Raw genomic sequence first — 27,391 nt, 5'->3', positions numbered from 1 at the left:
TCGCGGGGCGGCTTCAGAACCGGATTGACGGGCTCCGAAGAGTCAAGCGGACAGGAAGGAGGGGGCCTGGCGAAAGGCCCTTTTGAACGGGCTGGGCGGGCGCCTGGTGAGGTAGTCGTGGACACAAGCCAATGAGGACACGCGGAAGGCGGTTCTTGTAAAGATTGGCAGTCAATTTAATCCAGTCCCTGAGGAGTTCTGGGTGATGCGCTTGGGTTTGGACTGGATTGCTTCCCCTATTAACCAGAATCCTTTTCTAGCCTTGACTTCTAAGCCAATGGCCGAGTGGCGGGGGCGGGTGTAAGGTGACTGACACCTCTCTGGTCAAATGGCAATGACGGGAGTAAAGGGGCCCAGTTTTGGTGGGAGCCAGTGGGAGCGCAGCTGCATTGGGGCGGAGCCGGCCACCAGACGGTGAGAGGGGATTAGCCGGAGCGGGATTGAATGGCAGCCGACGTGGGCAGTGGCGACCGGCTGCCGGGATTCAGGCCTCATGTCTGGGTTAGCCCCCCAGGAGCCTGGCTGGGTAGGCCGGGCACGTGGCCTGCTTGAGGCCTTGGAGATCGGATGCTTCCGGGGGTGGGGTGGCCGGAGAGGAGGAGGAAGCCCAGGGATCCCCTGTACCCCCTCTCTTCTTTCCACTCAGGGATCTAGAGCCCCCACTTCCCTTCCAGGACTCATGGACCCAGCTCCGTCCCGAACTCAAGGGTCTGGGGCCATGGGTTCCCTCCCAGGACCGAGGGATCCCACACCCTAATTCCACACCACACACCCGCTTCACATAAGGTCCTGGGAGCCAAGCTCCAAGCTCCAATCCCAGGCCCTCAACTTCTCTCCTAGACCCAGGCCTCATCCAGCCTTCCATTTCCCATTCAGGACCGAGGGGCCCAAGATACCCAGCCCCCCTCCAAGACCCAGGAATCCCAGCTCCCCTCTTGTGGCCAGAGATTCCAGACGCCTAGCTCCTCTCTTGGCCCCGGGTATCCAGGTCCCCATCTTCCCTTCTCGACCCAGGTATCCCAGACACGTACAGCAGAAACCATCTCTTTATTCGTGGTGGTCTCCACATTCACCATTTCGCTCTGGAGCCAGGACAGGCCACAGGAGCCACACTGGAGTCCAGACTAGTCCTGGCTGCACCCTGGGGAGGGGGCCCCACGAATCTTCTGACCCAGGCCCCCAGCCTACTTCTCTTGACACAAACTGCCCTAGGGCCTGAGCCTGGAGGGCTCATGGGGCCAGGGGACACTGGAGCCTCCTGTCTATTTCTCCCCAGGGTGTGTCACCTAGTTCACTGCCTATACCCCCAGGGTCTTCTTCATGGCTTCATACACCACGTAGCTGATGCCGCCTGCTGGCAACACCTTCAGTAATGTGGGAGTCATGCCTCGGTACAGCCCCAGCCAGCCCTGCTGGGCCAGGATCCGCCGGAAGACTCCGCGCATGGTGGGGTTCGAGCCCTCCATGGTGTCTGCGGGGATAGGGGCAAACTCAGGGCCTCGACCAGAGATGACCCTGCCTCCTAGGGGGGCTGGAATGTTGGGGGATGGGGGCAAAGCCAGGGGCAGGGGTCATAGGGGGTCAGTTGGAAAGGAATTTGGAAGAGTTTTAGAGGAAATTGGTCAGTTTTGGGAGAGTAAGGGGCAGGAATTTTAGGATTCATTCTCAGGAACATCTTAGAGAACATTCGGGTTTATTCGAGAGACAACTTCTAAGATCTGCTAGAGATTTGGGGAGTGTGCCAAGGGGTCATTTGGGGACATTTTCAAGATCAGGGTAGTGGGCTAAGCACCTATTTGGATGTTTGTGGATTGGTTTAGAGGCTCAGAGTCCATTTGGGGGAATCACATTTGGGGAGTTCCCAGGGTATTGGGGGAAGTGGTTATGAGTTTGGGGACATCTAAGGGTCAAATTTGGCAGATTTAGGAGCCATTTTAACTGTCAGATCCCGTTGACGGGTGGATCTGATTTGGAAAATTTGGGAGGTCATTTGGGGAAGATATGTCTTGAGGTCAGTTTGGGGGCCTGGGTCATATTTGGGGGAAGTTTGTGGGGGCCAGTCGAGAGCTGGGTGTTCATTTTAGTGATTTGTAGGGTTAATTGAGGGCTGGGATCAGATTTGGGGGTAAGCATAAGTCTTGGTGGGTTTGGGGGTGAGCAAAGCTGGCCAGGATCGGATGTGGAGAGTTCGGGAGGCAGTTTGGGGGATGAGAGTTCAGAGAGCTGGGGCAACGGGGGAGGGGCATGTGCAGTGGCCACTCGGGCCAGGCTCACCTTGGGCCTGCATCCTGGTGCGCACCAAAGTCAGCGGGTAACTGGCCATCTGGCCACAGGTGGTGGACAGCGTCACAGATGACAGACTCACCAGGCCACTAGGGTCCTCCATGTCCCTGCCTGACTTCAGCCAGAAGCACCTGAGCATCTGCAGGAGAAAGGGGCCAGGAGGAAGGTCACTATGTGTCTGGGTTCACGCCACCCCCGCCACCCCCTCTGCGGGTCCCCCACCTCATAGATGGCCAGGTCAGTGCAGGCATATGGGATGATGCCAAGCATGTTGGGCAGGTAGCCGCGGTAAAGGGCACGGGTGCCCTCCCGCTCCAGGATCTGCCTGGCGCAGTCCAGAAGCCCCTTGTACTGGCCTGTCCGGCGCAGGGTCAGCCGTGTCTTCAGCACCTGGGGAGGGTGAGGAGTAAGGCGGCTCATTTGTGGCCATTGTCCCCATTTACAAACGAGGAAACTGCTCAGGAATGTGCACAGCTGCGTTTCAAACCCAGGGCGTCAGATCCCTTGGCCTGTGTGTGCTCTCAGCCCAGGGTTCAGAAGCTCAAGTGTGACAGAGGCCAAGAGAGTAAGGGAAGTGATGTGAGCCGAGTGGGGTCTGTGGCAGCTGCCACTTAGCACCAGCCATAGGTAGCACCATGGGAGTATGAGCCCCAGGTGGCCAGATCTGCCCATTTTCCAAAAGAAGCCAGAAATCGGAATTTTTATGAAATGCCCCAATGTCAAAATTTTGGCAACTCTACAGTTGTGCAGAAGACAGAACACCAAGTGTGGCAGGTCAAATTCTAAGGTGATCCCCAAGATTCCCGCCCCCCTGGTACGCATGCTCTGTCAATGCTCCCCCACACTGTGAGTGAAGGCTGGACCTGTGAATACGCAGGGATGTCACTCTGCTGATCAGGTTACATGATGTGGCAAAGCTGAAGGGGTTTTGCAGATGTAATGAAGGCCCCTAAGCATGACTTTAAGTGAATCAAGAAAAATTGTCCCGGGTAGGCCAGACCTAATCAGGTGCACCCTTTAAAAGAGAGTCTGTTGCCAGAGACAGAAGTCAGAGAGATTGGGAGCCTCAGAGACACCCTCTGGTTGGTCTTAAACAAGCAAACTGTTGTGGAGAGGACCACATGGCAGGGAGCAGTGGGTGGCTTCTAGGAGTTGAGGACCTCAGTCCTACAGCCACGAGAAGCTGAATCCTGCCAACAACCAGGGAGCTTGGCAGAGGACCCAAGTCTTAGACGGGTTTGTTGGTAGCCCAGCTGACACCTTGATTTCCTCCTGATGAAACCCTGAGCAGAGGACCTGACTAGCTAGTGCCCAGACGTGACCCACAGAAACAATGAGATTATAAATCTGTATCATTTTAAGCTCCTGAGTCTGGTAATTTGTTATGCAGCAATCGAAAATGAATGCATTTTGGAAGAAACTTAACCAGCTAAGAATTATATGAAGAAAACTTTAAAAGACAATTGAGCAAATGAAAGTGTTTTTGGATATGTAGACCCAACCTCATATAGATGGCAATAATCTCTAAACTTATTTATAAATTGAACACCATCCCAGTAAAAAATGCCAGTAGGTGGTTTTGTTTTCTGAACTAGACAAGTTGCTTCTCAAGTTTAAATGGAAAAATCAACAGAGGAGAATAGTCTGGAAAACTGATAAAAAAAGAGCAGGGATGGGGAATGATCAAACTTAATATCAAGCCTCAAAAATTAAAGACAGGAGGCAAAACTATATAGACAGTAAAATAATGAGTGGTTGCCAGGGATTGGGGGAAGGAGGGAGGGAGGAATGGGGTGGCACAGAGGATTTTTAGGGCAGTGAGACTACTCTGTGTGATACTGTAATAGTGGCTACATGTCATTATACATTGTCAAAACTCATAGAAAGATACAGCACAAGATTGAACCCTGATGTAAACTATGGTCTTTAGTTAATAACAATGTATCAATATTGGCTCATCAATTGTAACAAGTATACCACTGTGATGCAAGATGTTAGTAACAGTGGAAACTTTGTATATATTGGGAGAGGTATATGGGAACTCCCTGTACTTTCTGCTCAATTTTTCTGTAAACCTAGAACTGCTGTACAAAATAAAGTCTATTCATTAAAAAAATTAGAAGATAGTAGTGCATGAACAGACACCAGAACAACAAGAAGAAAAAGCCAAAAATAAACCCAAATAGGGCCAGGCCCCGTGGCCTAGTGGTTAAGATCAGTGCGCTCTGCTTCGGCAGCCCGGGTTTGTGGATTCGGATCCCGGGCGCTGACCTACACCGCTCATCAGCCATGCTGTGGCGGCGACCCATATACCAAATAGAGGATGGCACTGATGTTAGCTCGGGGCGATCTTCCTCAGCAAAAACAAACAAACAAAACCAAACCAAAACAACAACAACAACAACAACAAACAGATAAAGGAACTTAGTAAATTACAAAAGTGGCATCTCAGATCATTCAGTAATTGGTAAATAGTGTTGAGGTGACTGGGTAGCTATCTGGAATAAAAGTTTGATACATATCTCATATGAAGAAGGAGAAGAGGAGGAGGAGGAATCAGTAACATCTGGCAAACTTTCCTCTTGTTTCATCTTCTAGGGGGCCGATATTTTCTTACCTCCATGGGGTTGATCAGTGTCTGGGAGGTGGCCACTGCCAGGGAGCCAGCAAGGAGACGTTCCTGAAAGGGTGGGGACTCATGCACTCCGCAGAAGTAATTCTTACACTGGGACAGGAGAGAGGGGCGTGAGAGAAGAGCTACCCATCTTCCTACCTGAAACCCATCCGGGGGAGAGGTCTGGGACCTGGAGGGTGAAAGTGTGTCTTGGATAAGGATCTGGGCTTTTGGGGCGGGGGTATAGGAGAGGTTGGGATTGAGGGCAGGGCTGGGGAAAGCAGCCCATCCCCGCACCTGTTCAAAGACGGAGAATTTGATGGCATACTCGGGGGCAATCTTGAGTACATTGATGCCATTGCCCCGCCATAGGGAGCGGAAGCCCCCCTCCTGGACCATGCTCCGTAGCCCCCCCAGCATGTTCATGAAGTTCGTCTTGGAGGAGTAGACCTGGGGGTAGGGAGGCCCCTAGCCCTGTGAAGAGCCCTCCTCCCCATCTCCATACCCATCCCAGCCTGGTGCTCAGCCCTATCCTGTCTCCAGCCACCCAACAAACCCTATCCCCCTCCTAGCCCCATTCTTTCTCCAACTCCTTCCCTGGCTAGAATTCTGTAACCCAACGTAGACCCCAACCCAACACCCACCCACATTCCCATCATCTCTCATCTTCCTCTCCTCTCCAGTCCTATTTTGTCTTCAATGCCATCCAAAGATCCCATCCCCAATCTCCTGATCCCTAACCCTATGCCTGTCCCTGGTACCATTCTCTCAACTCCTTCCCCAACTCAACTCCATGCCCCATCCACATGGGCTCCATGGTTATCCCGAACTCCAATTCCCACCCCACCTCCATTCAGCCTCTTCTATCTCCAACCCCTGTCCCAACCCCACCCTCAAGCCTGTTTCCAGCTGCACCCCCACCCCCATCCTGAACTCCATCAGCTCCACCTCCATCCATCCCCACCCCAATGGCTCCAGCACTGTGCCCCCAACTCACCTGCATGTACACCTTGGCGCGGTCCAGAGGGGCCGTGCCGGTACGAGACACCGCCCCGGCCATGGCTCCCGAGAGCAGAAACTTCCACAAGGCCCCCTCATTACCCACCTCCAGGACCTCCACGGGGACCATCAGCTGCTCCCCCGTGTCCAGTACCTGCAGGGCAGACCCAGCTCCCGCCCGTACTCAGCCAGGCTGGAGCTCCTTCCCCAGACACATCTCCAGAACCCCCTCCTGGCGAAAGGCCCACTCTGGTCCCCACTGCATTAAGGTGGAATTCTAGGCATTCATGGAGGGGAGCGGGCCATGCAGAGGAGATGGGCTGGAGGTCCTGGGAGACCCGTGGTTCCCAAACTCACCTGCTGCGATGGGAGGTGCTCCATATCATTTTCACCCACGTGCCCAAACACGTACCCATACACGTGTGTACAGCCTGGGTTCCGGAGGAGGGGTGGGGGTGGGGGTGGGAGGAAGGGTGAGTGCGGGGCTTTGATGAATAAGGCATTGACCCTCTTCAACAGGGTCTGGACCCTCGAGCAAGGCTTCTGAACCTCCTCAGGTTGGGCCCCCATGGCAGCCAGAAGGTCAGGACACTTAGGTTCAAACCCCTGGTGAGAGGTTTGCCCATCTGGCAACCATGTGGGAGGGGCACCTTGTAACTTTGGGTCCCAGGGGATTGATGAGGTCACAGAGGCCCTTGTGACCTCACTGGATACGGTGGGCAGAGTGAAGGTCTCTCCCCAAAAAGGTCCACTTCTTAATCCCTCTGAACCTCTGAACGTGTTATGTTACACGGCAAGGAGAGGATTAACTTTGCAGATGGAGTTAAGGTTGCTAACCTGCTGAAGGGGAGATGGAGAGATTATTCTGGATTAACCAAGTGGGCCCAATGTAATCTTATGAGTCCTTAAACAGGGAAGAGGGAGGCAGAAGAGTGGGCACTAGAGTGATATAATGTGAGCAAGACTCGACCGGCCATTGCTGGCTTTGAAGATGGAGGAAGGGGCCACGAGCCATGGAATGCAGATGGCCTTTAGAAGCTGGAAAAGGCCGAGAAGCTGCTTCTCTCCCGGAGCCTCCAGAAGGAACGCAGCCCTGCTGACAGCTTGATTTTAGCCCAGTGAGATCCATGTCAGGCTTCTGACCTCCAGAATAATACATTTATATTGTTTTAAGCCACCAAGTTTGTGGTCATTTGTTACAGCAGTCATAGGAAACTGATACACTGCGTTTCGTTGTCATGGCAACAGAAGATGGAAATGAGGGAGAATGGGAAGGCTCTGGAGCTCTGGGAGAGAGAGACACAGTTGGTCCCCAAAGTAAGACAGACATAGGTTTGGAGTCAGAAGGACCTGGGTTCGAATCCCATGTCAAACACTTCTTGCCGTGTGACCTTGGGGTACCGGCTTTACTTCTCTGAGCTTCAGTTTCCCCATCTGGAGATTGGAAGTAACGGTAAACTCCATCACGTAGTGTTGTCAATAGGATCCAATGAGAGTCTTCACTGAGGGCACTTCCGTCCTCCAAGTTGTTTGGGTCAAAAAGCTTGAAGTCATCCTTGATTTTTCCTTTTCATGCCCACAATCTGACATCACATCCTGTGAGCTTAACCTTCAAAATATATCTAGAAACTGGTTGCATCTTACCATATCCATGGCTACCGCGCTGGTCCAGCCCCATCATCGCTCACCTGGACCACTGCAGTCCCCTCCGCCCTGGTCCCCCTACTCCTGCCCTCACCCGCCCCAGTCTGTCCTCCCCGCAGAAGCCATCAGAGGGCGCCGGTGAGCACCTGAGTCAGGTCCCCCCTCCTCTGCCCACAGCCCTCCAGGGTTCCCCCTCCCTCCGGGGAGAAGCCCAAGTCCTCCCCGCTGCCAACCAGGCCCTGGCCCCTCCCTGCCCTCCCTCCTCCCTCTCTCCCCCTCGCTTCCTCTGCTCCAGCCACACGGGCCTCCTTGCTGTTCCTCCAACACACCAGGCCCGGTCCTGCCCCAGGGCCTTTGCACAGGCTGTGCCCTCTGCCTGGGATGTTGTTTCCCTAGACCTTCCCATGGCTCCCTCGCTCACCATCTTTAAATCTGTATTCAAATGTCATCTCCATGAGGCCTTCTCTGACCACCTTGCAGTATTTCTCATCTCCTTCCATCCTTAATTTTTCTCCATAGTACCTTAGCTTTCTATGCTGCTACACAGTCACTCACTTGTGTTACTTATTGTTCGTCTCTCTCCACTGGGATGCAGGGTCTGTGAGAATGGAGATTTTTGTCTGTATCATGCACGTCTGTATCCCATGCCCAGAACTGGGTCTGGCACAAAGTAAGTGTTCAATAAATGTATAAGTAAGTGAATGAGATAATTCACTCGAGGGATTAGCACAGAGGGTACATAGTACTTGCTCAATAAATATAAGTTCTTTTCCCTTTAAAGATGTCAGTGGAAACACCCCTTATTTTGCAGGTGGGGAATCTGAGGCTTAGAAAGAGAAAAGCAGCCAGTCTGATGTCCCACTGCATGTCAGGAAGCAGAGCCTCCTAAATCCCAGCCATAATGTAATGGGATAGAGGAATGCGGACAAGGGGCCTGCCCAGTGGTGTGATGGTTCAGTTCGTGCACTCTGCTTTGGCAGCCCGGGGTTTGTGGGTTTGGATCCCGGGCATGGACCTACACACCGCTCACCAAGCCATGCTGTGGCGGTGTCCCATATACAAAGTGGAGGAAGATTGGTACAGATGTTAGCTCGGGGCCAATCTTCCTCACGAAAAAAAAAAAAAGAAAAGAAAAGAAAAAGAAAAAAAGAACGTGGACAAGAAAATGGACATTAACTGGCCCAATTAAATAAAAGTAAGTGGTAACACTCAGTGCTGGTATGGCTGCAGTAAAATTGGCAATGCTAATTCCTTGTTGGTAGCTGTGTATATTGTGTATAATTTTTCTGGTGGTGTAACTCTGAGATAGTCATATCCTTTGACGCAGCAATCACCCTTCTGGGAATTGATCCTAAGGACATAATTCAAAGGAAGCAAAAATGCAAAATAGCAAGGTTTGATCCTTATTTGAGTGCGTGAAAAATTCATATCTATGTATGCGTATATGTATCAGTTAGCTATTGCTGTGTGACAAATTAGCCCCTCACAAACCATAGCTTAAAAGTCTTTGATAACCTAATCTTGGAAGTCATATACCATCACTTCTGCTGTACAGTCATGCACTGCATAACGATGTTTTGGTCAACAATGGACCGTGTATACGATGGTGGTCCTGTAAGTTTAGTACCACATAGCCTAGATGTGTAGGAGGCTATACCATCTAGGTTTGTGTAACACTCTATGGTGGTCGCACACCAACGAAATCGCCTAACAACGCATTTCTCAGAATGTATCCCTGTAGTTAAGACCACCTTGGTCATACAGACCCACCTTGGTACAAAGAGTGAGGGGACTACACAAGAATGTGATACTAAGAGGCAGAGGTCACTGAGGGCATCTTGGAGGGTGACTATCATGGTCCACAGAGGAAAAAGTTTGGTCATGTGAAGACCGGCAGAAATTGGAGTGATGGGTCTACAAGCCAAGGAACACCAAGCATTGCTGGCAGCCACCAGAAGCTGGAAGAGGCAAGGAGGGATCCTCCCCTCAAGCCTTCAAAGGGAGCATTAAAATTTTGGACTTCTGCCCTCCAGAACTATGAGAGAATACATTTCTGTTGTTTTTTATTCATGATAGCCAAAAGATGGAAACAACCTAAGAGTCCATTGACAGATGGATGGATAAACACAACGTGGTCCATCCAGATAATGGAATATTACTCAGCCTTGAAAAGAAAGGAAATCCTGACACCTGCTCCAAGGTGGATGGACCTTGAGGACATGATGCTCAGTGACATGAGCCAGACACAGAAGGATAGACACTGTGTGATCCCCTCACAGGAGGCCCCTAGAGGAGTCACATCCACAGAGACAGAAAGTAGATGGTGGGGCCAGGGGCTGGGGGAGGGGATGGAGAGTCAGTGTTTCATGGGGACAGAGTTTCAGCTTGGAGAGATGAGAAAGTTCTGGAGATGGATGGTGGGGATGGTTGCACAACACTGTGAATGTGCTTAATGCCACTGAACTATACACTTAAAGCAGTTAAAACGGTAAGTGTTATGTATATCTTACCACAATAAAAAAATATATCAATCTAAAAAAAATTTAAGGCCCCAGTTTGTGGTGGTTTATTACAGCAGCCCTAGGAAACTAATACACTTGTGTAATTAGAAAAAAATACAGGAAAAATTAGAAGGGCTCATGAATGTGGACTTTTTCCTTCCCCTACCTTACAGATGGGGAAACTGAGGCTCAAAGAGGGAGTCATTTCCTGGTCTTCTGGAACTGTGATGGATGACGACTCATGTCCCTTCCCTGTGGGTATTTGCGGTGGTCCCACATCCACCCACCCCTTTCAGTAAAAACCACAGTAAAAGAGCTTAGAAAATGTATTCCTTTTGTTCTTTGCCTTTGAAATGACACACACAGGCAGGAAGTGGGGCATGATGTCGGTGGGGGGAGGTGGAAGCCTTGGCGGGGGGTCCTCCGGCCCCCGATACATCCCAGTTCCTCTTTCACTCATTTAATGGGGTTCCCCAAGGACTTGGGAGGAGTGGAGTGAGGGGTCCCCCAATTATCCTAAGCTCAGAATGCATCTATAAAGTGCAGAATGTATGGGGGTGGGGCTGGGGGCTTGGGTTAGTTGTGGGGGAGGGGGTTGTCTGCTCTTCTCTGGTAGAAAAATAGACCTGGAGTGAGTTTGGGGGATGTGGCTTGTTTTTGCATAATTGGATGTCTGGGTTTAGGGAAGGGTGGTCTGTGTAGACTTGCTCCTGGCTTCTGACACTGAAGCCTGGGGAGGGTCCCCTTTCCGTGTCCCTGGCATCACTTTGCCTCTTTGCCAGCCACCAAGAAAGTGACTGGGTCCTCCACAGGGCTCCAGGCTCTGGGGGCATTATCAGCCAATAAGGTGGGAAGGGGGTGGGAGATGCTGCAGAGCGTCGGGGGAGGGGGGCAATTGAGGGAGCAGTTTCTCCATACGGCCAAGGGGTGTGGCCATGCTGGGGAGGTGGGGCGGGGGCGTGGGGATCCAGCATCTGTGCAGGGCATGGAAGGGGCATCTAGCTGGGTCAGGACATTGGCCAAGTCCTATGGGTTTTCTGGAGCCGGGAGGCCAGGTAGTGGGCTCCCTGCATGCTCCCTAGACGATGGGGCTTGTGTCATGGGGGGAGGTCTCTGGCTCTAGTGTATCTGGGACGGGGGCATGTGGGATCCAGGATGCTGTGATTGGCCTTTTGGGATCTAGACTTGGGGTCTGAGCTCTTGGGATCCAGTGCCTGGGGGATTCGGGTCAGAAACCAGGGGTTAAGAGGTTGGGATCCAGTGCCTGGATCTGCCTCCTATGGGTGAGGTTTCGGTATCCAGTGCCTGCGATGAAGGGATCTGGGATCCAGCAGCTGTGGTGCCAGGACCCACTCGCTCCGCCAGTGGTTTTAGAATCTGGCGGGTTGGGGAAACTGGGATCTGGTGGTTGGGGGTTGAGGGTGTAGTGGTTTCAGTGTAGGGATCCGGCAGTCAAAGCAGAGGGCCCGGGACCCAGTGTTGAGGTAAAGGAATTCAGGAATCCAGTGGTTGGGGTGAGGGGATCTGAGATCCAGTGGTTGGGGCCCTGGGATCTAGGCATTGCATTGTCAGGATCCAGTGGCTGAGGTTTCTTGATATCCATAATCCAGTGGAAGAGCTTGGAGATCCAGGGCTTGTAGCATAGGGATCTGGGATCCACCAGTGGCGTTGGGGATCTGGGATCCAGTGCTGCATGGGGACACTGGATCTGGTGCCTGAGACAGCTGGGGTCTGAGTGATTAGATGTGGGGATTTGTGCTCCTGGGGGTTGGGGTATCAGGATCCATTAGCTGGGTTATGGGGGATCCAGTGGTTAAGATGTGGGGGTCCAGGACCCAGTGTGGGGGGAAACAGGGAAACGTGGGATGTGGGATCCAGTAGCTGGGATGTGGACACGCAGGACCCCATGGCTGAAGTATGGAGATCCTGTGGTTTGAGTGTGGGGGGGCCTGGGATCCACTGCCTGGGCCATCAGTCTCCAGCAGCTGAGGTGTAGGGGACATCATGATTGACGTGAGGAATCTTGTGGGGGGCGGGCTCTGGGTCCCTCACCTGGATGTGACCCCCAGGGCCTGCTTCATGTTCTCGTAGACCACATAGGAGATGCTCACAGCCGGGATAACCTTCATGAAGTTGGGGGCAATGCCCCGGTAGAGGCCCCGCACGCCCTCCTGGGACAGGATGTGACGGAGCAGACCCAGCATGGAGAGCTGGAGGCCGCCCTCGACGGAGGCTGGGAGGGGGTGGGGAGGCCAGGTAAGGTCCCTCTCTCACTTCCCCCTCATAACCCCTAGGGCTGGACGAAGTGGTCACTGTAGCAGGAGGGAGGATGGTTAGACTAAAAGTAGGACCTACCACTCAGAGTCAGGACTTCTACCAGCCTTAGAATTGGCTGCTCACCTTTTCACCCCAATCTGGAGGGCCCAAGTTTGGAGTCGATTAGAAACACAGCAGGAGTGTGTGTGCATGGTGGGAGAGGGCACAGAAATTTCCTCCTCTTGGAACTCAATTCCCTTCCTCTTCTCCCAGCTAACTCTTACCCATCCTTCCAACCTCCACTCCAAAGCCAGCTCTTCAGGGGAGCCCTCCTTGGCACCCCAGTCTAAGTCTGGCTCCTCCTCCCCTTTATTCAACCCTAAATCCATATTTAATTGTGGAATGATTTATTCAGCATCTTCATCCCCAGCCTGTGAGCTCCTTGAGGGTGAGGGACCCAGTCTTGTGCACCGATACCCCCCAGCAAAAATCACGAAACACAAATACTAATATTCCCAAGGAAATTCTCAAAACAGATTCAGGGGTAGTTGGAGGGGTGAGGAAGAACCCATAAAAGAAAAAGACAGAGAAAAATGATACAACAATAACCCGCCTGGCCCTGCCCCTCCTTACCTGGTTCCTGGCCTTCCCTTCACGATAACCCAGCCTTGCAGATTAGACCTCAAGTTACCAGCCCGGAGATGCTAGCCAATAGCAGCCTCCCAGCTAAGATCGCTAGGGCGCTCTGCCAGCACCCGCAGCATCTGTCCTCCTAGTTACGGTCAAGGGCTCCCATTCTAATGTCACAAATGGGTAAACTGAGGCCCAGAGAAAGGTAGGGACTTTAGTCAAGGCCATCCAAATCCAGGAGGATACCAGCCCAGGACTCTGCCTACCCGGGAGGAGGAGCTGGGCAAGGGGGGGGGGCCCAAGTCGTGAGACCTTCCCTGCCCCATCCTCCCACCCAGGCCTCACCTTGGGCCTGCATGCGGGTCCGGACCAGGGCCAGCGGGTAACTGGCTATCTGGCCACAGGTGCTGGAGATGGTACCGCAGGCCAGGAGCACGACGATGCCCGGGTCTGCCGAGTCGTGGCTATTCTGCTGGAGCCACCGGTTTTTCAGGGTCTGGCAGGGGTGAAGAAGGGAGGAGGGTGGGTTGGAGGAGGGTGACACCAGGACCCTGGCTTCAGAGGCCCCGCTGGCTGGCTTCTGTATCCCCTGACGGCTGGTACCAGCTGAGCACTCAATACCTCCTAGGTGCCGTGCAAACACTTTACCAGCATCCTCTCGCTCGGTCCTCATCTCGACCCTCTATGGTACATGGAATGATGGCCCCATACTGTCCACGCCCCAGTCCCTGGAACCTGTGAATATGGTACCTTACGTGGCAAAAGGGATTTTGCAGATGGGATTAAGGTAAGGACTTTGTGATGGGAGATGATCCTCGAATATCCAGAGTATCCATTGGTCTAATGTCACCACAAGGCTCCTTATAAGAGTCAGAGAAGGAGACGCGATGATGGAGGCAGAGGCCAGAGAGAAAGGAAGAGGTTGGGAGATGCCAGGCTGCTGGCTTGGAAGATGGAGAAAGGGCCCAGGGGCCGAGGAACGCAGGCAGCCACTGGAAACTGGAAAAGGCAGGACACAGATTCTTCCCTAGAGCTTCTAGAAGGAATGCGGCCCTGCTGACACCTTGATTTTAGCCCAGTAAGACCCGTTTCGGACTTCTGACCTTCATAACTATAAGATAATACATTTGTGCTGATATAAGCCACTAAGTTCGTGGCTCTTTGTTACAGCAGCCACAGGGGACTCATACACTCTCCAAGGTGGGCGCCCCACCCTTATCCCTTACCATTTCAGCTCATATCTGCCCATTTCCAACTGCCAGCATCCACAGCTCTGCCTGAGGAGTTTCTCTGCTCCCAGGCGAGGCTGCTTTGAGCACAAAGGAATAGGCAAGAAGTGCTGAGGAATTAGCACCCCCAAATGCAACCTTTGAATGACTGATCTGGTGTATCAATACCCCAGCTCCCTAGCCTTTCTGGGGGAGCATGCTCTATGCTGCCTCCCAGGGTTCTCCATCAGAATTCAGTTCCACCTGCCTACCCTGGTAACTTGCTTCATGACACACCATTATCTGTTCAATTGCATCCCCTCGAAAAGAGATGTTGGAGTCCTAACCCCAGGACCTCAGATTGTGACCTTATTGGGAAAGAGGGTCTTTGCAGATGTAACAAGTTAAGATGATGTCATACTGGAGTGGGGTGGGGCCTTAATTGAATGACTGGTGTCCTTATAAGATGAGGAGGAGAGAAATAGAGACAGAGACACACAGTGAGATGACAGCCATGTGGCGGCGGAGGCAGAGACTGGAGGGATGGGTCTATAAGCCAAGGAATGCCAAGGATCGCCAGCAACCACCAGAAGCTGGGAGAGAGGCAAGGAAGGATCCTCTCCTACAGGTTTCAGAGGGAGCATGGCCCTGCCGACACCCTGATTTTGGACTCTGGCCTCCAAAACTGTGACAATAAATTTCTGTTGTTTGAAGCCACCCAGTTTGTGGTACTTTGTTATGGCAGCCTTAGGGGACTAATACATACTCCCCGTTTTCATTACCTTCCCTTCCCTGTCTCACTACCTCCCCAAAAAGCCACTTGCCCTCACATCCCTACTTCTAGAAGACCCCAAACTAAGACAATTACTATTATAATCCCCACTTGTTGATGAGAAACGAGGCTGCAGGGAAGTTACCACCCAAAGCCACAAAATAAGGGTGCAAATCAACAGTCAGAGCCACACCTGAGTCCAGAGCCGTGCCTCTGGTCTTTAGGGCAGCCTTCTGCAAGGCCTTTGTAAAGACAGAACCTTCTTTTTGGCTTTAGGCCTGGGGTGGCTCATAGGTTTCATCTCCTATGTCAATTCTAATCCATTGGTAATGGCTGCCTGGAACTGCTGAGAGGGACTCTGTGCAGTGATGGATTAGTGATGTCTGGCCCAGGCACACAATGGGCAAATGAGAAGTAAGTGTTTTTACCATTATTGCCTTTGCAATTTTAAATAGCCTTCTTTGGGGTCTGGAGCAACACTTGCCTAACAGGTGTTTAATGAGTTTTTAAGAGCTGTTCTGTTGAAAAGAGTTCTGATGACTGGATAAGTACAGCCCACACTGGGCTAAAAAAAAAAAGTTAAATCACTTTTCTGTGGGACTTCTCAGAGGCTTTAAGGGACTAACATAGATTTTGAAACTCCAAGAGGGCACAGGGCTCCTCAAACTTGTTAGACCTCCGAACTCCCTTTTTTGGTAAAGAATAGATTAAATAAGGTTGCGTCTTATTTCTGCTCATGACCCTCAAGTCCGCCTATTGCCTTAAGGATAAACCCAAACTCCTCATTATTGAGTCCTTGCTAACTCTTCAATCACCCCTAGAAAAAACTCAAGACTTCCACTCCTCCAACGGGTCAAATTCGCTCCTGCTTCTGGCCCTTTGCACACACTGTGCCCCCCGCCTTGTTCACACTCCCTCCTCATACATGCTCAGCTCATCGCACAGACGTCACCTCTCAAAGGAGTTCCCACACCCCCCTCCGCCCACTGTTACTTTCGATGACACATACTGTTTTATTACCTTCTGAGCACTTATCAGGACCTGAAAATACTTATTTGCTGTTTGCCTGGCCTCCTTGTTCACGGGAGTGGATGCCCCAGGAAGGCATGAATTGTGATGTTCACACTGAATGCCGTACCTGGAGACATCAGCGCGGGGCCCGGCACATACGGATGCTTAGTAAATCGTTGCTAAGTGATCAAGTCAATGAACGAATGATCAAATGAATGAATGAGTGAAGGCCTTGTCTCAGTGGCTGCATAGATGCTGGGTGCTGGGGAGGGCCAGTATGGATGGCAGATATGGAGTCTTTTAGATCAGGACCAGCTACAAAATTTGCAGGGCCCAGCGCAAAATAAAAATATGTGAGGTCCTTTGTTCAAAGCTTACTAGGAATCTCAAGACGGCGACAGCAGAGCATTAAACCGAGAGCTGGGGCCGGCCCTGTGGCTTAGCGGTTAAGTGCGCGCGCTCCGCTGCTGGCGGCCCGGGGTTCGGATCCCGGGTGTGCACGGACGCACTGCTTCTCCGGCCAAGCTGAGGCTGTGTCCCACATACAGCAACTAGAAGGATGTGCAGCTATGACATACAACTATCTACTGGGGCTTTGGGGGGAAAAAAAAATGAGAGCTAGCCCCTTCTGACTGCGGGGCCCTTGGCTGCCCATGAAGCCAGCCCTGTCCTGGATGCAAAGATTTTGGGGGATGCCAGGGGACGTCTGGGGCTGTGCGAATTGGGAGCATCTGGTGGTCCCACCAGGAGAAGGTAAAAGCAATGAATGAAGCCGCCAGAAGAGAAACAGCAAAAGTCCCAACTCCTGCTCTCCTGATAAAGGCCCTAAGATTCCGTCACGAGGTGTGGTTTTTACCATGACACTGAAATGGGCAGGCCCTGAAGATGACAGCAGCCTGGAGAGAGAGGCTGGGTCCCGTACGCGCTGTGGGGGAGATGGGCATCTTTGAAGCTCATCTTTGCTTGCTCCAATGATTCTGTGAGCTAGAGTGGTCCCCAACTTTCCCGTGTCCTGAGACCCTGGAAGGCTGAGCTGCAAATGGAAGGTTCTTGTAGTGGTAAGTGAAGGAGTGGGGGGGGGGTCCAATGCCTGAAGGGGTTCCTCAGGATCCCCAAACCCACGGTGCTTCTGGGCCCCAGGACTGTCTCCCCTAGCTCTGGAGGTAGATCGAGGCAGCCGCACAAGAAAGGGATATCCTGTGGGCAGATCCCAGAGTGGGGAAGAAGGGAGGGAGGGGCGGGCTGCCCACAGACCTCATAGACGGCCAGGTCGATGCCCGCGTAGGGGATGATGCCCAGCACATTGGGCAGGTAGCCACGGTAGAAGGCACGGGGCCCTTCTTGCTCCAAGATCCGCCGCGCACAGTCCCAAAGCCCCTTGTACTGGCCCGTCCGGCGAAGGGTCAGCCGTGTCTTCAGCACCTGGGGAAATCCAGTTATCCTTGGAAAAGCTGCCTCTAGAATCACTACATCCAGGAAGGAAGACACCTAGAAATAGCTACTCCTAGAAGGAGATACCCTGAGAATAACTAAATTAAAAAAATCCCACTTTCTCTAGAATCTTCTGCTATCCCTAAGTTCTATACTTAGAAATGGTTACACCTCTTAGAGTTGCATGTCGCAGCCACTGCTGTCTCCCAGTATCTTGGTCCCTTCTCTCTTAATAATAGAAACTGTAATTTTCAGCAAGCACACAGCCTCTAGAAATAAAGACTGCATTTCTCAGTTTCCCTAGGTGTGTGGCCATGTGACTAAGTCCTAGCCAATCAAACAAAAGGAGAAGAGGTATGTGTGACTTTCAAAATGCATCCTTAAAGGCAGGGAGGTGTTCTTTCCTTTGACTATTCTTCCTTCTTGGCTGGAATGTGGCTGTGATGACTGGAGCCCAAGCAGCCATTTTGGTCCATGAGGTGGATGCTACGTGCTAAGGTGGCGGAACAACAAGATAGAGGGAAGGAACCTGGGTCTCTAACACTTTGAAGCCACCATGAAATGGTTTCTCTGAAACAGTTTCACCTAGAAATGGTTCCCCTGGAAACAAGCATCCTTAGAAGAGGTCTATCCATAAACGACTGGCCCCCACAACTGCTGTCTAAACAGTCATAACCAACACCACCGTCCCCAGAAGTCACATCTCAAATTGTGATACCCAGACAGCCTACACATGAAACAGCATTGCTCTAAGGAGCTGCGGTCCAGATCAGGAAGAGGCAAATTTATAACCCCAAAGCTTAACACACCATGGAGTGAAATGGTTACTGCAGGCCCCCCACTCTGCAATGGGGCCTCCTCCAGGGTCCCTCCTTCTCACCTCCATGGGGTAAATGATGGTTTGGGCCGTGGCGCCAGCCAGGGAGCCAGCCACAAAGCGCTCCTGCACGTGCAGCGTCTCCTGCTGTCCTCGGATGGCCCGCTTGATCTGAGGGTCAGAGACACAGGTGGGCAGGACCTCAGGGTTGAGCCTTCCGTGCACTCGGACCTCCCCTCTACTGTCCTCCTGCTGCGGGCATCATGCAGGGGAGCAGATGCCCACTCCTGGGGACCTGCAGACACTCCCCGCCCCCAAGCCAATCCTGCAAATCCTCCTGTCCAGCCCGAGCCTCCCCATGCCTGCCCCCACCTGCTCGTAGGCCATGAACTTGATAGCCGACTCGGGGGCAATCTTGAGCACGTTGATGCCGTTGCCACGCCACAGGGCGCGCACGCCCCCCTCTCGGATCATGCTCCGTAGGCCCCCCAAGATATTCAGCCGGTTGGTCTTGGAGGCGTGGACCTGGGCGGGGAGACAAGGCGGCTTTGGGGTCCCCTCCCGAGGCCCAGGCCCGGGGGAGGCAGTGGGTCCCTCCAGGGCCCCTCACCTGCATGAAGACCTTGAGGCGGTCCAGAGGGGCTGTGCCTGTCCTAGACACGGCACCCGCCACCGCGCCCGCCACCAGCTGCTTCCACCACATGCCGCTCAGCTTCTCCTGCTCCGAGAACTCGTCGGGGACAGTCAGGCACTCGCCAATGTCCAGGACCTGAGGACGCAAAGGCTGGGGTGTCACTCAGCCCTAAAAGGGGGCATCTCCCTCATTAATCCCAGGACCCTGGGAGAGTCCACCAACGAATCTCGCTTGGAGATCCCGGGAGATCCCTCTTGGACCCTTACTGGATCCCACCAAAACATCCAACCTGGCAGTCTCCCACATGAGATCCCAACATCCCTCCTGGGGACCGCCACCAAATCCCGTCAAAGGATCCTCCCCAAGCCTCTGCCCCATAAAGAGCCAATCAGATCCCTCTGAATGATCCAGATCCTCTGAGACTCAAGGGTCTCCCACATAATGATTCCAGAAGATTCCTCCAGGGCCACATAAGATCCTCCCAGGGACCTCCCATCTGAGGAGCTCAGCAGATCCCTCTTGGGGTCTCACCAGATCCCATAGGGATCTCCTGCACAGAGATCAACCCCCCCCCTCCAGAGTCCACTTATAGACTTCCCAACCAACCTCACAGGTTCCCCAGGGTGGGAATCGCTGGATCTCCCAAGAGGATCTCACCAGATCCCACAGATGGATCCTCTCCAGAAACCATCAGATCCTGCCACAAGCATCACTCAGGGATTCCCACCCAGGAAATGGCAATCTAGACACCTCCTCCCCACAGCTTCTGGTGGATCCCATGGGACCCTCTGAAGACAGTGGCTTTCTAACTTGTCTTTGCAGCCCCAGAATCCTTTGCTGAGGCATATAGAAAACAGCAGAAGGGGAGCTGCGTGGGTTGAGAGTGAGAAGCCAGATGTCCCACAGCCTGTCCCCAGACGCCCCACACTAAGTCTGAAGGGCTCCAACCCAGAGCAGAGACCTGCCCAAGTGAGTCCCCTGAGCCCCAGATGGAGGAAGAGAGGTGCAGAGCCTCATCCCCCAGCTGCTCCCAGGGGCTCCTCCTCCTAGAGTCCTGACCCAGCCCCTCCATGCCCTGGGGAGACCAGAGCAAGGCCCCCCGGGGGGGGGGGAATGGGACCCGGCCCCCAGGGGAAGAAAGCCACCCCCACCTCACCGTGGAATGCTTCCAGAAATAGAGCACGTCTTCCACATTTTCCAGCGAATGCAACAGGAAGTGGTCTCGCCATTCTTGCCAGTCAATGGTCATGGTGCCATCACGGTCCATACTAGGGGGGTCGGGACAGAGTCAGTGCCTGGGGCTCGGGGTGGGTTGGAGTGAGGTTCTGGTCGGTTTTGGGGGTAGACTGAGCTCCTCTGCACTGAGAGCTTGCCATTTTACAGAGGGGGACACTGAGGCTCAGAGAGGCGAGAGACTGGCTCAAGATCTTCCTGGCTCTGAAGCCCAACTTCCCCTGGGCTGGATCTGGGGTCCAGAGGCTCAAGGTGGCTGAGGGGTCCCGAAATTTGGGACTTCCAGCTACTCACCTGTGCAGAATTTTCTCCGCCTGCTCCAGGGAGATGGAAATGCCCAGAGCCCGGAAACTCTGCTGGATCTCAGAGACATCGATATGACCTGGGGAGGGGACCCGAGGTGGGAAGGGTGTGTGTGTGGGGACCCTGGAGATGAGAAGGGTCTACCGGCATCCAGAAATCCAGGGTGAGGTTTGCAGCAAGGTTGGGGGGGGTGGTCCCTGATCCATTGGGATCAGAGAGGTAGACTTGGGCAATGTTGGGGGCTCCTTTGTTCCATGAATGAATGAATCCAGTAATACTTATGGGGGTCCCCATGCCATAGGGGATCACGAGGCAATATTGGGGACCCAGAAGAAGCTATGAGGGGTGTCTCTGTCTTATTGGGAGCAATAGGGGGGATCTTGGTCAATTAGAAAAATAATGATAATAATAGGGGTCCCACCCAGAAGGGAAAGGAGGCGGGATGGGCTGGCTGGGCCCCGAACTACCTAGCTGGGGGTGAGGCGAGCTCCCAAAATAGCCTGTGAGTCATCAGGGAGATGCAGCCCTCCCCCCTCCTCCTAGCTCTGCCAATTCTAACGCCATTGGCGTCTCCGGGGCCCCAGCAGCCCCATCCCCGGGACTTACCGTCCTGATTCCGGTCCAGACTGCGGAACAGAAGCAACAGACGCTGCTCTCGCTCCTGCAGGTAGCGGGTAAACTCCTCCAGGTCAAGACCACCATCTGGGTCAGTGTCACCCTCACAGGACATGCCCTGGCAGGGGGGAAGGGTCAGAGGGAGCTCCTGGAGGCTGGTCCCCGATCTGGAAGGGGCACAATGAGCTTATGCCCCAGGAACCCAGGGCCCCCAGAGCCTAGAGGGCAGGGGCAGCAAAGGAACCCCCTCCCTCCATCAGCTCGCTTTGCAGCAAGATGCCCAAGGCCATGGTAGGTCTGTGAGGCGGATAGTGGTGATCCTGTTTTCCTGGCGAGCAAACCGAGGCTCTGCAAGGTTAAGTCACTTGTTCAAGGTTACAGAGCTGGGAAGCAGTAGGTCGCAGCCTTGGGATCTTGTCTCTGAAAGCCTGTCCTTCCAGCTGCCTCTTATAAAAACCTGTCCCCAAGGCAGTTTCAGGAGCTCCCATTAGAGACAGCTCTGGGCGATGTGGGGTAATGACAGATCCGAGCAGAGCAGCCTCGAGGTCTCTGTTTTCCCATCTGGAATGTGGGAGGTCGGACTGGAGGCCTCAGGATGCTGCGGTGACACTCCAGGGGCATCTGAGGCTACAGGTGTGGGGGCCCCGGGCTTGGGGTCAAGTTCCTGCTTCATAGGTATACCCCTAGCTGAATGTGGCCTCAGGCAGGATTGGGTCCCTGGATGGGGCAGCCTGGGGCATTGAGCCAGGCCCAGGAAGGGGCAGCAGAGGGAATGCAAACACAGAGGCTGGGTAGCTGGCTGGGAGGGCAGTAGGTACCCAGAAGACGGGGAGGAGAGAGGGGAGGGTTTGTCTCCTGGAGGCGGGAGCAGGGCATGTCATAGGCTGTGCAAAGAGTTCAGAGGAGGGTGTGTCCAGGGCAGTGGGCAGAAGAGCTGACCAGCTCCATTCCCTGGCAGACATCCCCCACCGCTGGGGAAGGAGGGGACTGGGTGTTGGCATGCGACCTGCAGGCCTGGGGACTCGGTGGCCCTGTTCTGAGCGAGCCCGTTAGGCCCAGACACGGGTGGGCAGGGGGAAGGGGACAGAGACGCCCAGGCTGGGCACAGCTCCCGGAGTCCAGCCACAGGCAGTCCCTGGCGGCTCCCGGCGCTCCATTCAGGGGCTCGGGGTGCCCGCTGCGCGCAGAGCCCGAACGCGGGGGTCCCGGCGGGGGTACCTGTTGGGCGCCGCGGTCCGGGTCGCCCGCGCCCAGCCGGGCCAGGCCCTGGCGCAACTCGTGCACATCCACGCGGCCATCCTTGTTACGGTCCAGCTCCTCGAAGAGGCGACTCCAGCGCTGCCGCCGCTCCGCGTCACCCGGGCCCCCCCGCATGGCGCCCGCCCGGGGGGGAGGGGAGGCCCGGCAGGGGCGGCCTCAGCGGGGGCTTAGCGGCTCCCCCTCCCCCCGGGGCCCCGCAGGGCCAGCTCAGGGGCCGCTGCCACCGCAGCCTCCGCGCCGTCCGCCTGGCTCTGGCACTTGTAGGAGGCGGTGACTGCTAGCCGTCGTCGCCCGCGCCAGAACTTGCGTCTCCTCCCCCGACCCGCGTTGGGGGGGGAGCGGAGCTGGGGAGGGTGTGCGGAGAGATGTCAGGGATGCTCCCTTATTGCATAGCCTAGGGAGCCCCAGGATTCGTTCCGGGAAGAGGCACTAGAGAGATCAGTGGTCTCAATTCTGGTTTCAGAGTTTCGTCTCTGCGTGCCTCAGTTTACCCTCTGCCCAAGGGGGCGAAGTAGGGAGATGTCAGGGATTGCATTACGTAATCCCTTTCCACTTAACCTCCCTCCGCTACTAATCCTCTTCAGGAACGAAAGTTCTCGCTTTTCCCAGACATTCTCAAGAAGCAACTCTGCGCCATCTAGCCCTCCATCTGCCCGCCCGGTCAGTTCACATTCCCCGCTCGGCCACAGAAACAGAAGATCAAGACGCGGTGCTCTCCCTCTGGGCCTTCATCCCGCCCGCGCGCCTCCTTTCTCGGTCCCTCTCAGACAGGGAAACGGAAGATCAACGCGCGGCGCGGCTGCAAAGTCGGCTTCCTATTGGCCAGAGCCGCGAGAGCTGCGCCCGCCCGCCCCGCCTCGCCCACCCACCTGGGCGGGGCCTCCCCACTGACCCTGGGCTGCTTTGGGCCCTGCGACCCGCGGCTCTGCCCGCAGCCTTAAAGGGGCCGCGGCCGGATCCAGATGCCCCGCTGACAGCTCTCTCCGGACCGACCTGGAGGGTCTCAGTGTCCCAGGCGCGGGTGGGCATGAGGACTGAGCGGCTGAGCGCTGGAGGCGGGGCCCCAGTTTGTCACGCTCCCTGCACCTGCCTAAAGTCCCTCCCGCTAGTGTCGGGCGCAGTTTCTCGATTCACCATTAGGGGGAGGGGCGCCCAGACCACTCGACAGGAATAATAATAAAGAACAGCTAACATTAATTCAGTGCATTGCACATGCCAGGCTTTTTACTCGCCTCTCGCGTCGTCCTCGCCAAAACCCTATAAGGTCGGTGGGACTGGCTTTCCCGCTTCACAGATGAGGACACAGGAGGTTAAGCCGCTCTACCCAGGCCACGTGCCCAGGTAGGGGCAAAGCCGGGATTTAACCAGACCTGGGATTTTTACCCATCGCTCTATACCCTAGAAGGGACTGATTTTCTCTTAACCATGACTCTTCAGCCTAGAGCACCCGGGAGGGGGGCGTCTTATTATCACTGTCTTTTATCCAAAGACACAGCTGCGAGGGCACATTTGGTTCCCACTCAGCTTCTGCCCAGACAGGTGCGTCCCAGACAATCGAGCCTTTTATCCCCTCACAGATGTTTTCATTCACAGGTGATTCTTGCAGGTGCCCTACACCATGGAGGATACCGATATTTTCCCAAGGACATGCCCCAAACAGGTATTTTCTCACAAATACACCCCTGACAGGTGGGCCTCTATACACATGAGCATCTGTCCTGCCGCCACCCCCCCAGATGTACTTCCATGTGAGCGTGCCTCAGGCAGAGGTTCTCAGCTCTTCCTCTCATTTGAGCTCAATTCTATGCAGATGTTCCTCAGACAAGGCTGTTTCTCTCATCTCACAGGTATGTTTCTCAACAGATGTCCCTCGACCCAGGAATGACCCAGGAATGCGTTATACAGCCCCTCCACGGGTGTGTTCCGGTTAAGTCTATACCCATATGGGTGTGTTTCCATATAATGGGTCTCATATAGGTGTACTTAAATGCAGGTGTGTCTCATACAGGTATTTCCAATACCTTTCTGCACGGGAATTCCTCATACAAGTGTTGTTCATTTCATAAGTGGAAATGCAGCTATATTTCCAAAATAGCTGTACCCTACAACAGAGAGCCTCAGTCAGGTGTTTGTTATAATACAGGTGTGTTCTCTACAGCCGTTTTCCACACAGGTGTGCTTCCATTCAGCTACACTCCACATAGATGTGGTTCAATGCCGATGTCTTCTATACAGGTTTGCTCCCATGCAGGTGTGTGCCACACAGGTGTTTTTTCATCAGAGGCTCCCCATCTGAGTCTGCTCACACAGGAATGCCTCATACACCGATATCTCCGTGCCCAGTGTCTCCACACCTGTGTGATCCTACAGGTGTGCCCGCAATACAGGTAGGAGGGCCCTCTGACACCTGCGCGCCTCCGCCCCTTTTGACCCCTCCCCCTTCTAGGATTGGGTTCCCGTTACAGGTGCGCCCGCGGCGCGGCCCCGCCCCCCGCTTGGCTCCGCCCTCTCGTCTGGGCTCAGGTGCACCAGCCGGAAGTGCGCTCCCCTCCCAGGTGAGTGACTAAACTTTCCGGGTCACGTGAGCGGGCGGAGCTGGAGAAGCCCGATCGAGCGACCGACGGAGGCACCGAGGGTTCGAGCGAGGGACCCGCATCGGGAACCTGGGCGAGATCCAAGACGCCCGGGCCAGGTAGGGTGGCAGGACGCGCGGCGTGGCCTGCCGCCTCCTCCCCTCCCCTTTCCCCCGTCCAGAAACGCGCCGCCCCAGGTTAATCTTTAATCTCTGACCTCTGGCCGCGGGGGCGGGGCGGGACTCCAGGGTGCCCGGCGCGGGCGCCCCTCCCCGGGGCCTGCGCCTGGGTCCAGCCCCCTCCCCCACGCCCAGCCTTTCTCCGTCTCCTGCCCACCAGGTGCCTGGTCTCAGGTACCCCCGGCCCGAGATGCGGTAGGGGCGGCGCGCGCGAGAAGCCCGGTCCCCGGTGCCACCTGCCCGTCGCCCGGCCCATGGCGAGCCCCGGCCTGGGGCTGTTCCTGGCTCTCGGCCTGCCGCTGCTGCCGGCCCGCTGGGGCCGGGCCTGGGGGCAAAGTAGGTACCGGCGCTGGGTACAGGGACACAGAGGTCAAGAAATGGGCAGTGGGCATGGGATGCCTTGGGGGCAGGAGTCTACAGGGGCAGGACTTGGGGCTTAGAATTTCTGAGTCCTTCCTTGGACGGTCAGAGCTGGTTTAGGAGAATTCCTGAGTTCCTGAGGGGGACGGAATTGTGAGCTGGGGGGCGTGGAGGCCTGCCTACCTGAGTCTCAGTCTGGTTGAGTGTTTTGGCTGACTGGGATCCAGGAGGAGGCCTGCCTGGGGCTGCCAGCCCAGTGTGCACCCAGCCATTCAGTCCTCTTCCAGTTTCGGGAGCCTGGGGGGAGGTGTGAGTCAGACACTCCAGGGAAATGCAGGATCCGCCCTGATCCTTAAGGGCCAAGGGAGAGCCTGAGAAGTGGTGGGGGGGAGGGGGAGTGTTGGGCTTCCGGACACCATCCATTTTAATAGCCCCCAACTCAGCCCGAACTGCAAACCCCTGTTGGCTGATTACTCGCTGCTGGACTCTGCTGGACTAGGGGTGGCCAGAGAAGCCAAAACAGCTGAGCCGGCCCCTGTGTGTGGGGCCTCTACGACAGTCTCTACGACAATGCAACACTCAAGAGCAGAGTTCTGATGGGGAGGGTGGGGGGATGCCTAAGGATGGTGCAGATGCGCTGAGATAGGAATAGAAAGGGCTTCATTTATCCTTTCTAATCCCCCTCCCCACAGCACCAACCACCCCTGCAGATAAGAACAGCACCATTACGACCCCGGACCCTGGCTCTGGCTCCAATGGGGCCCTGGTGAGTTGGGGGTATATGTGGGAGGGGGGCAGCAGGGATGTTATTCAGGAGTCCCACATGTTGCAGGAGGAGGGGCCTAGACTCCCAGAGGTGGCAGGTCTCAGGGCGGGGGGGAGGCATTGGCGAACCCCAAGTGGGAGAGACCAGAATACCGACATGACGAATGGGGAGACCCAGGGCCCCAGACTAGGGAGACCAAGAACCCCAGGAAGGAGGTGGAGAAGACTACCATACGTGGTAAGTGTAGGGCGTCAGGAGCCCCACATGCCTCTCAGGCAAGGGAGGAGGGGGGAGCTAGAAGTCCGGATGTGGCAGGTGCTTCAGAAGGGAGATCCCAGACATGGCAGATGGGGGAGCCTGGGAGCCCCAGATCTGGTAGATGGGGATCAGGGATTCTGGATGGAGGAACCAGATCACCAAAAGTGGCAGGTGTTGGGAAGATGAGGAGTCCCAGATGCTTCTCAGGTGCGGGTGGACAGCATCCCCAGGCTCGGGTGGGTCACACCTGTCCCCTCTCCCACAGTCTCAGGGGGCCCTCACTGCTATCATCGTGGTCTTCTCCCTCCTGGCTGCCCTACTCCTGGTCGTGGGGCTGTTCCTGCTGGTGCGGAAACTGCGGGAGAAACGGCAGACAGAGGGCACCTACCGGCCCAGCAGCGAGGAGCAGGTGGGTGCCCGCGTGCCACCGCCCCCTGACCTCAAGCTGCCGCCCGAGGAGCGGCTCATCTGAACGCTGGTGCCTGCTGCAGCCGCCACCACTGCCCAGGACTGCCCGGCGCTCGCGCACACACGGCCGCCGCCACCGAGACACCAGCCTCTGATGGTTCAGGAGGACTTGGGGGGGGCGCCGCGGGGCACCTGCTGGGCAGGCTCTGCAAAGCATGCCACCTCTGCTTGACTCTGCCTGCAGTCGGGGGTGCCGGGGCTGGGGACCCGCCTCCCTGCTTGCTGCACCATCTTCGCTCGGCCGTCTGTCCTGCTGCCACAGGGGCCCGACCACCCCCTCTCCTTTCCTTTCAGTTCTCCCATGCAGCCGAGGCCCGGGCTCCCCAGGACTCCAAGGAGACGGTGCGGGGCTGCCTGCCCATCTAGGTCTCCTTCCTCTATCCATCACCCTTCCTCGCTGTGTGACCTTTGGGGAAGGCAGAGCTCTCTCTGGGCAATTAAACCCACTCAGCGCTTAAGAGTAGAAGGGAAGAAGGTGCTTCAAAGACTTTGCCCCTGAGGGCAAGGCTGCTCACTTTATATATATATATATATATATATATATAATTAGTAGTGAGATATTATAAAACCTTTTTT

At 55.0% G+C, this 27,391-nt stretch overlaps 2 protein-coding genes across 7 annotated transcripts; one reads left to right on the top strand and one right to left on the bottom strand.

The window, feature by feature from the left end:
* Positions 1 to 1,018: 1,018 nt before the first annotated feature.
* Positions 1,019 to 23,017, bottom strand: SLC25A23 (solute carrier family 25 member 23). 4 transcript variants are annotated; one of them, XM_087425632.1, is made up of 14 exons: positions 22,170 to 23,017; positions 20,943 to 21,069; positions 20,328 to 20,415; positions 19,957 to 20,068; positions 18,777 to 18,935; positions 18,539 to 18,691; positions 18,230 to 18,337; positions 17,173 to 17,340; positions 5,895 to 6,050; positions 5,195 to 5,347; positions 4,901 to 5,008; positions 2,506 to 2,673; positions 2,275 to 2,422; positions 1,019 to 1,471 (listed from the first exon to the last, which is right to left on the bottom strand). In XM_087425632.1, the coding sequence occupies exons 1-14, from the start codon at positions 22,323 to 22,325 to the stop codon at positions 1,299 to 1,301; spliced, it is 1,977 nt and encodes a 658-aa protein (XP_087281758.1). In that variant the 5' UTR covers positions 22,326 to 23,017; the 3' UTR covers positions 1,019 to 1,298. The 4 variants fall into 4 exon arrangements, with proteins under 4 accessions (XP_087281758.1, XP_004441304.1, XP_087281757.1 ...); XM_087425631.1 differs by lacking the exons at positions 1,019 to 1,471; positions 2,275 to 2,422; positions 2,506 to 2,673; ... (1 more) ...; positions 5,195 to 5,347; positions 5,895 to 6,050 and adding exons at positions 11,666 to 12,274; positions 13,273 to 13,423; positions 16,775 to 16,951 and having other exon boundaries at positions 22,170 to 23,003; XM_004441246.3 differs by lacking the exons at positions 1,019 to 1,471; positions 2,275 to 2,422; positions 2,506 to 2,673; ... (1 more) ...; positions 5,195 to 5,347; positions 5,895 to 6,050 and adding exons at positions 11,666 to 12,274; positions 13,273 to 13,423 and having other exon boundaries at positions 22,170 to 22,993.
* A 1,769-nt stretch (positions 23,018 to 24,786) lies between these two features.
* CRB3 (crumbs cell polarity complex component 3) lies at positions 24,787 to 27,339 on the top strand. 3 transcript variants are annotated; one of them, XM_004441245.3, is made up of 5 exons: positions 24,787 to 24,903; positions 25,124 to 25,299; positions 26,016 to 26,089; positions 26,613 to 26,756; positions 27,110 to 27,339. In XM_004441245.3, the coding sequence occupies exons 2-5, from the start codon at positions 25,218 to 25,220 to the stop codon at positions 27,179 to 27,181; spliced, it is 372 nt and encodes a 123-aa protein (XP_004441302.1). In that variant the 5' UTR covers positions 24,787 to 24,903; positions 25,124 to 25,217; the 3' UTR covers positions 27,182 to 27,339. The 3 variants fall into 3 exon arrangements, with proteins under 3 accessions (XP_004441302.1, XP_087281762.1, XP_087281761.1); XM_087425635.1 differs by lacking the exon at positions 24,787 to 24,903 and adding an exon at positions 24,920 to 24,981; XM_087425636.1 differs by having other exon boundaries at positions 24,790 to 24,903; positions 26,613 to 27,339.
* Positions 27,340 to 27,391: the final 52 nt, after the last annotated feature.

This window comes from Ceratotherium simum, chromosome 39 (genome assembly GCF_057802395.1).
Source record: "Ceratotherium simum simum isolate JZ-2026a chromosome 39, ASM5780239v1, whole genome shotgun sequence".
Classification (NCBI taxonomy): Eukaryota; Metazoa; Chordata; class Mammalia; order Perissodactyla; family Rhinocerotidae; genus Ceratotherium; species Ceratotherium simum.
The sequence above is the reverse complement of the archived record's forward strand: the minus strand, read 5'-3'. Positions and strand labels throughout refer to the sequence as shown.

What these genes read in the sequence shown, in the direction of transcription:
- SLC25A23 (XM_087425632.1), bottom strand. Translation starts at nt 22,325, where the DNA reads ATGCGGGGGGGCCCGGGTGACGCGGAGCGGCGGCAGCGCTGGAGTCGC. An exon ending in CGGACCGCGGCGCCCAACAG is followed by an intron (nt 21,070 to 22,169) that starts GTACCCCCGCCG and finishes CCCCCCTGCCAG; the next exon opens with GGCATGTCCTGTGAGGGTGA. An exon ending in CACCAGGATGCAGGCCCAAG is followed by an intron (nt 1,472 to 2,274) that starts GTGAGCCTGGCC and finishes CTATCCCCGCAG; the next exon opens with ACACCATGGAGGGCTCGAAC.
- CRB3 (XM_004441245.3), top strand. Translation starts at nt 25,218, where the DNA reads ATGGCGAGCCCCGGCCTGGGGCTGTTCCTGGCTCTCGGCCTGCCGCTG. An exon ending in GGGCCGGGCCTGGGGGCAAA is followed by an intron (nt 25,300 to 26,015) that starts GTAGGTACCGGC and finishes CCCTCCCCACAG; the next exon opens with CACCAACCACCCCTGCAGAT. An exon ending in GGCCCAGCAGCGAGGAGCAG is followed by an intron (nt 26,757 to 27,109) that starts GTGGGTGCCCGC and finishes CTTTCCTTTCAG; the next exon opens with TTCTCCCATGCAGCCGAGGC.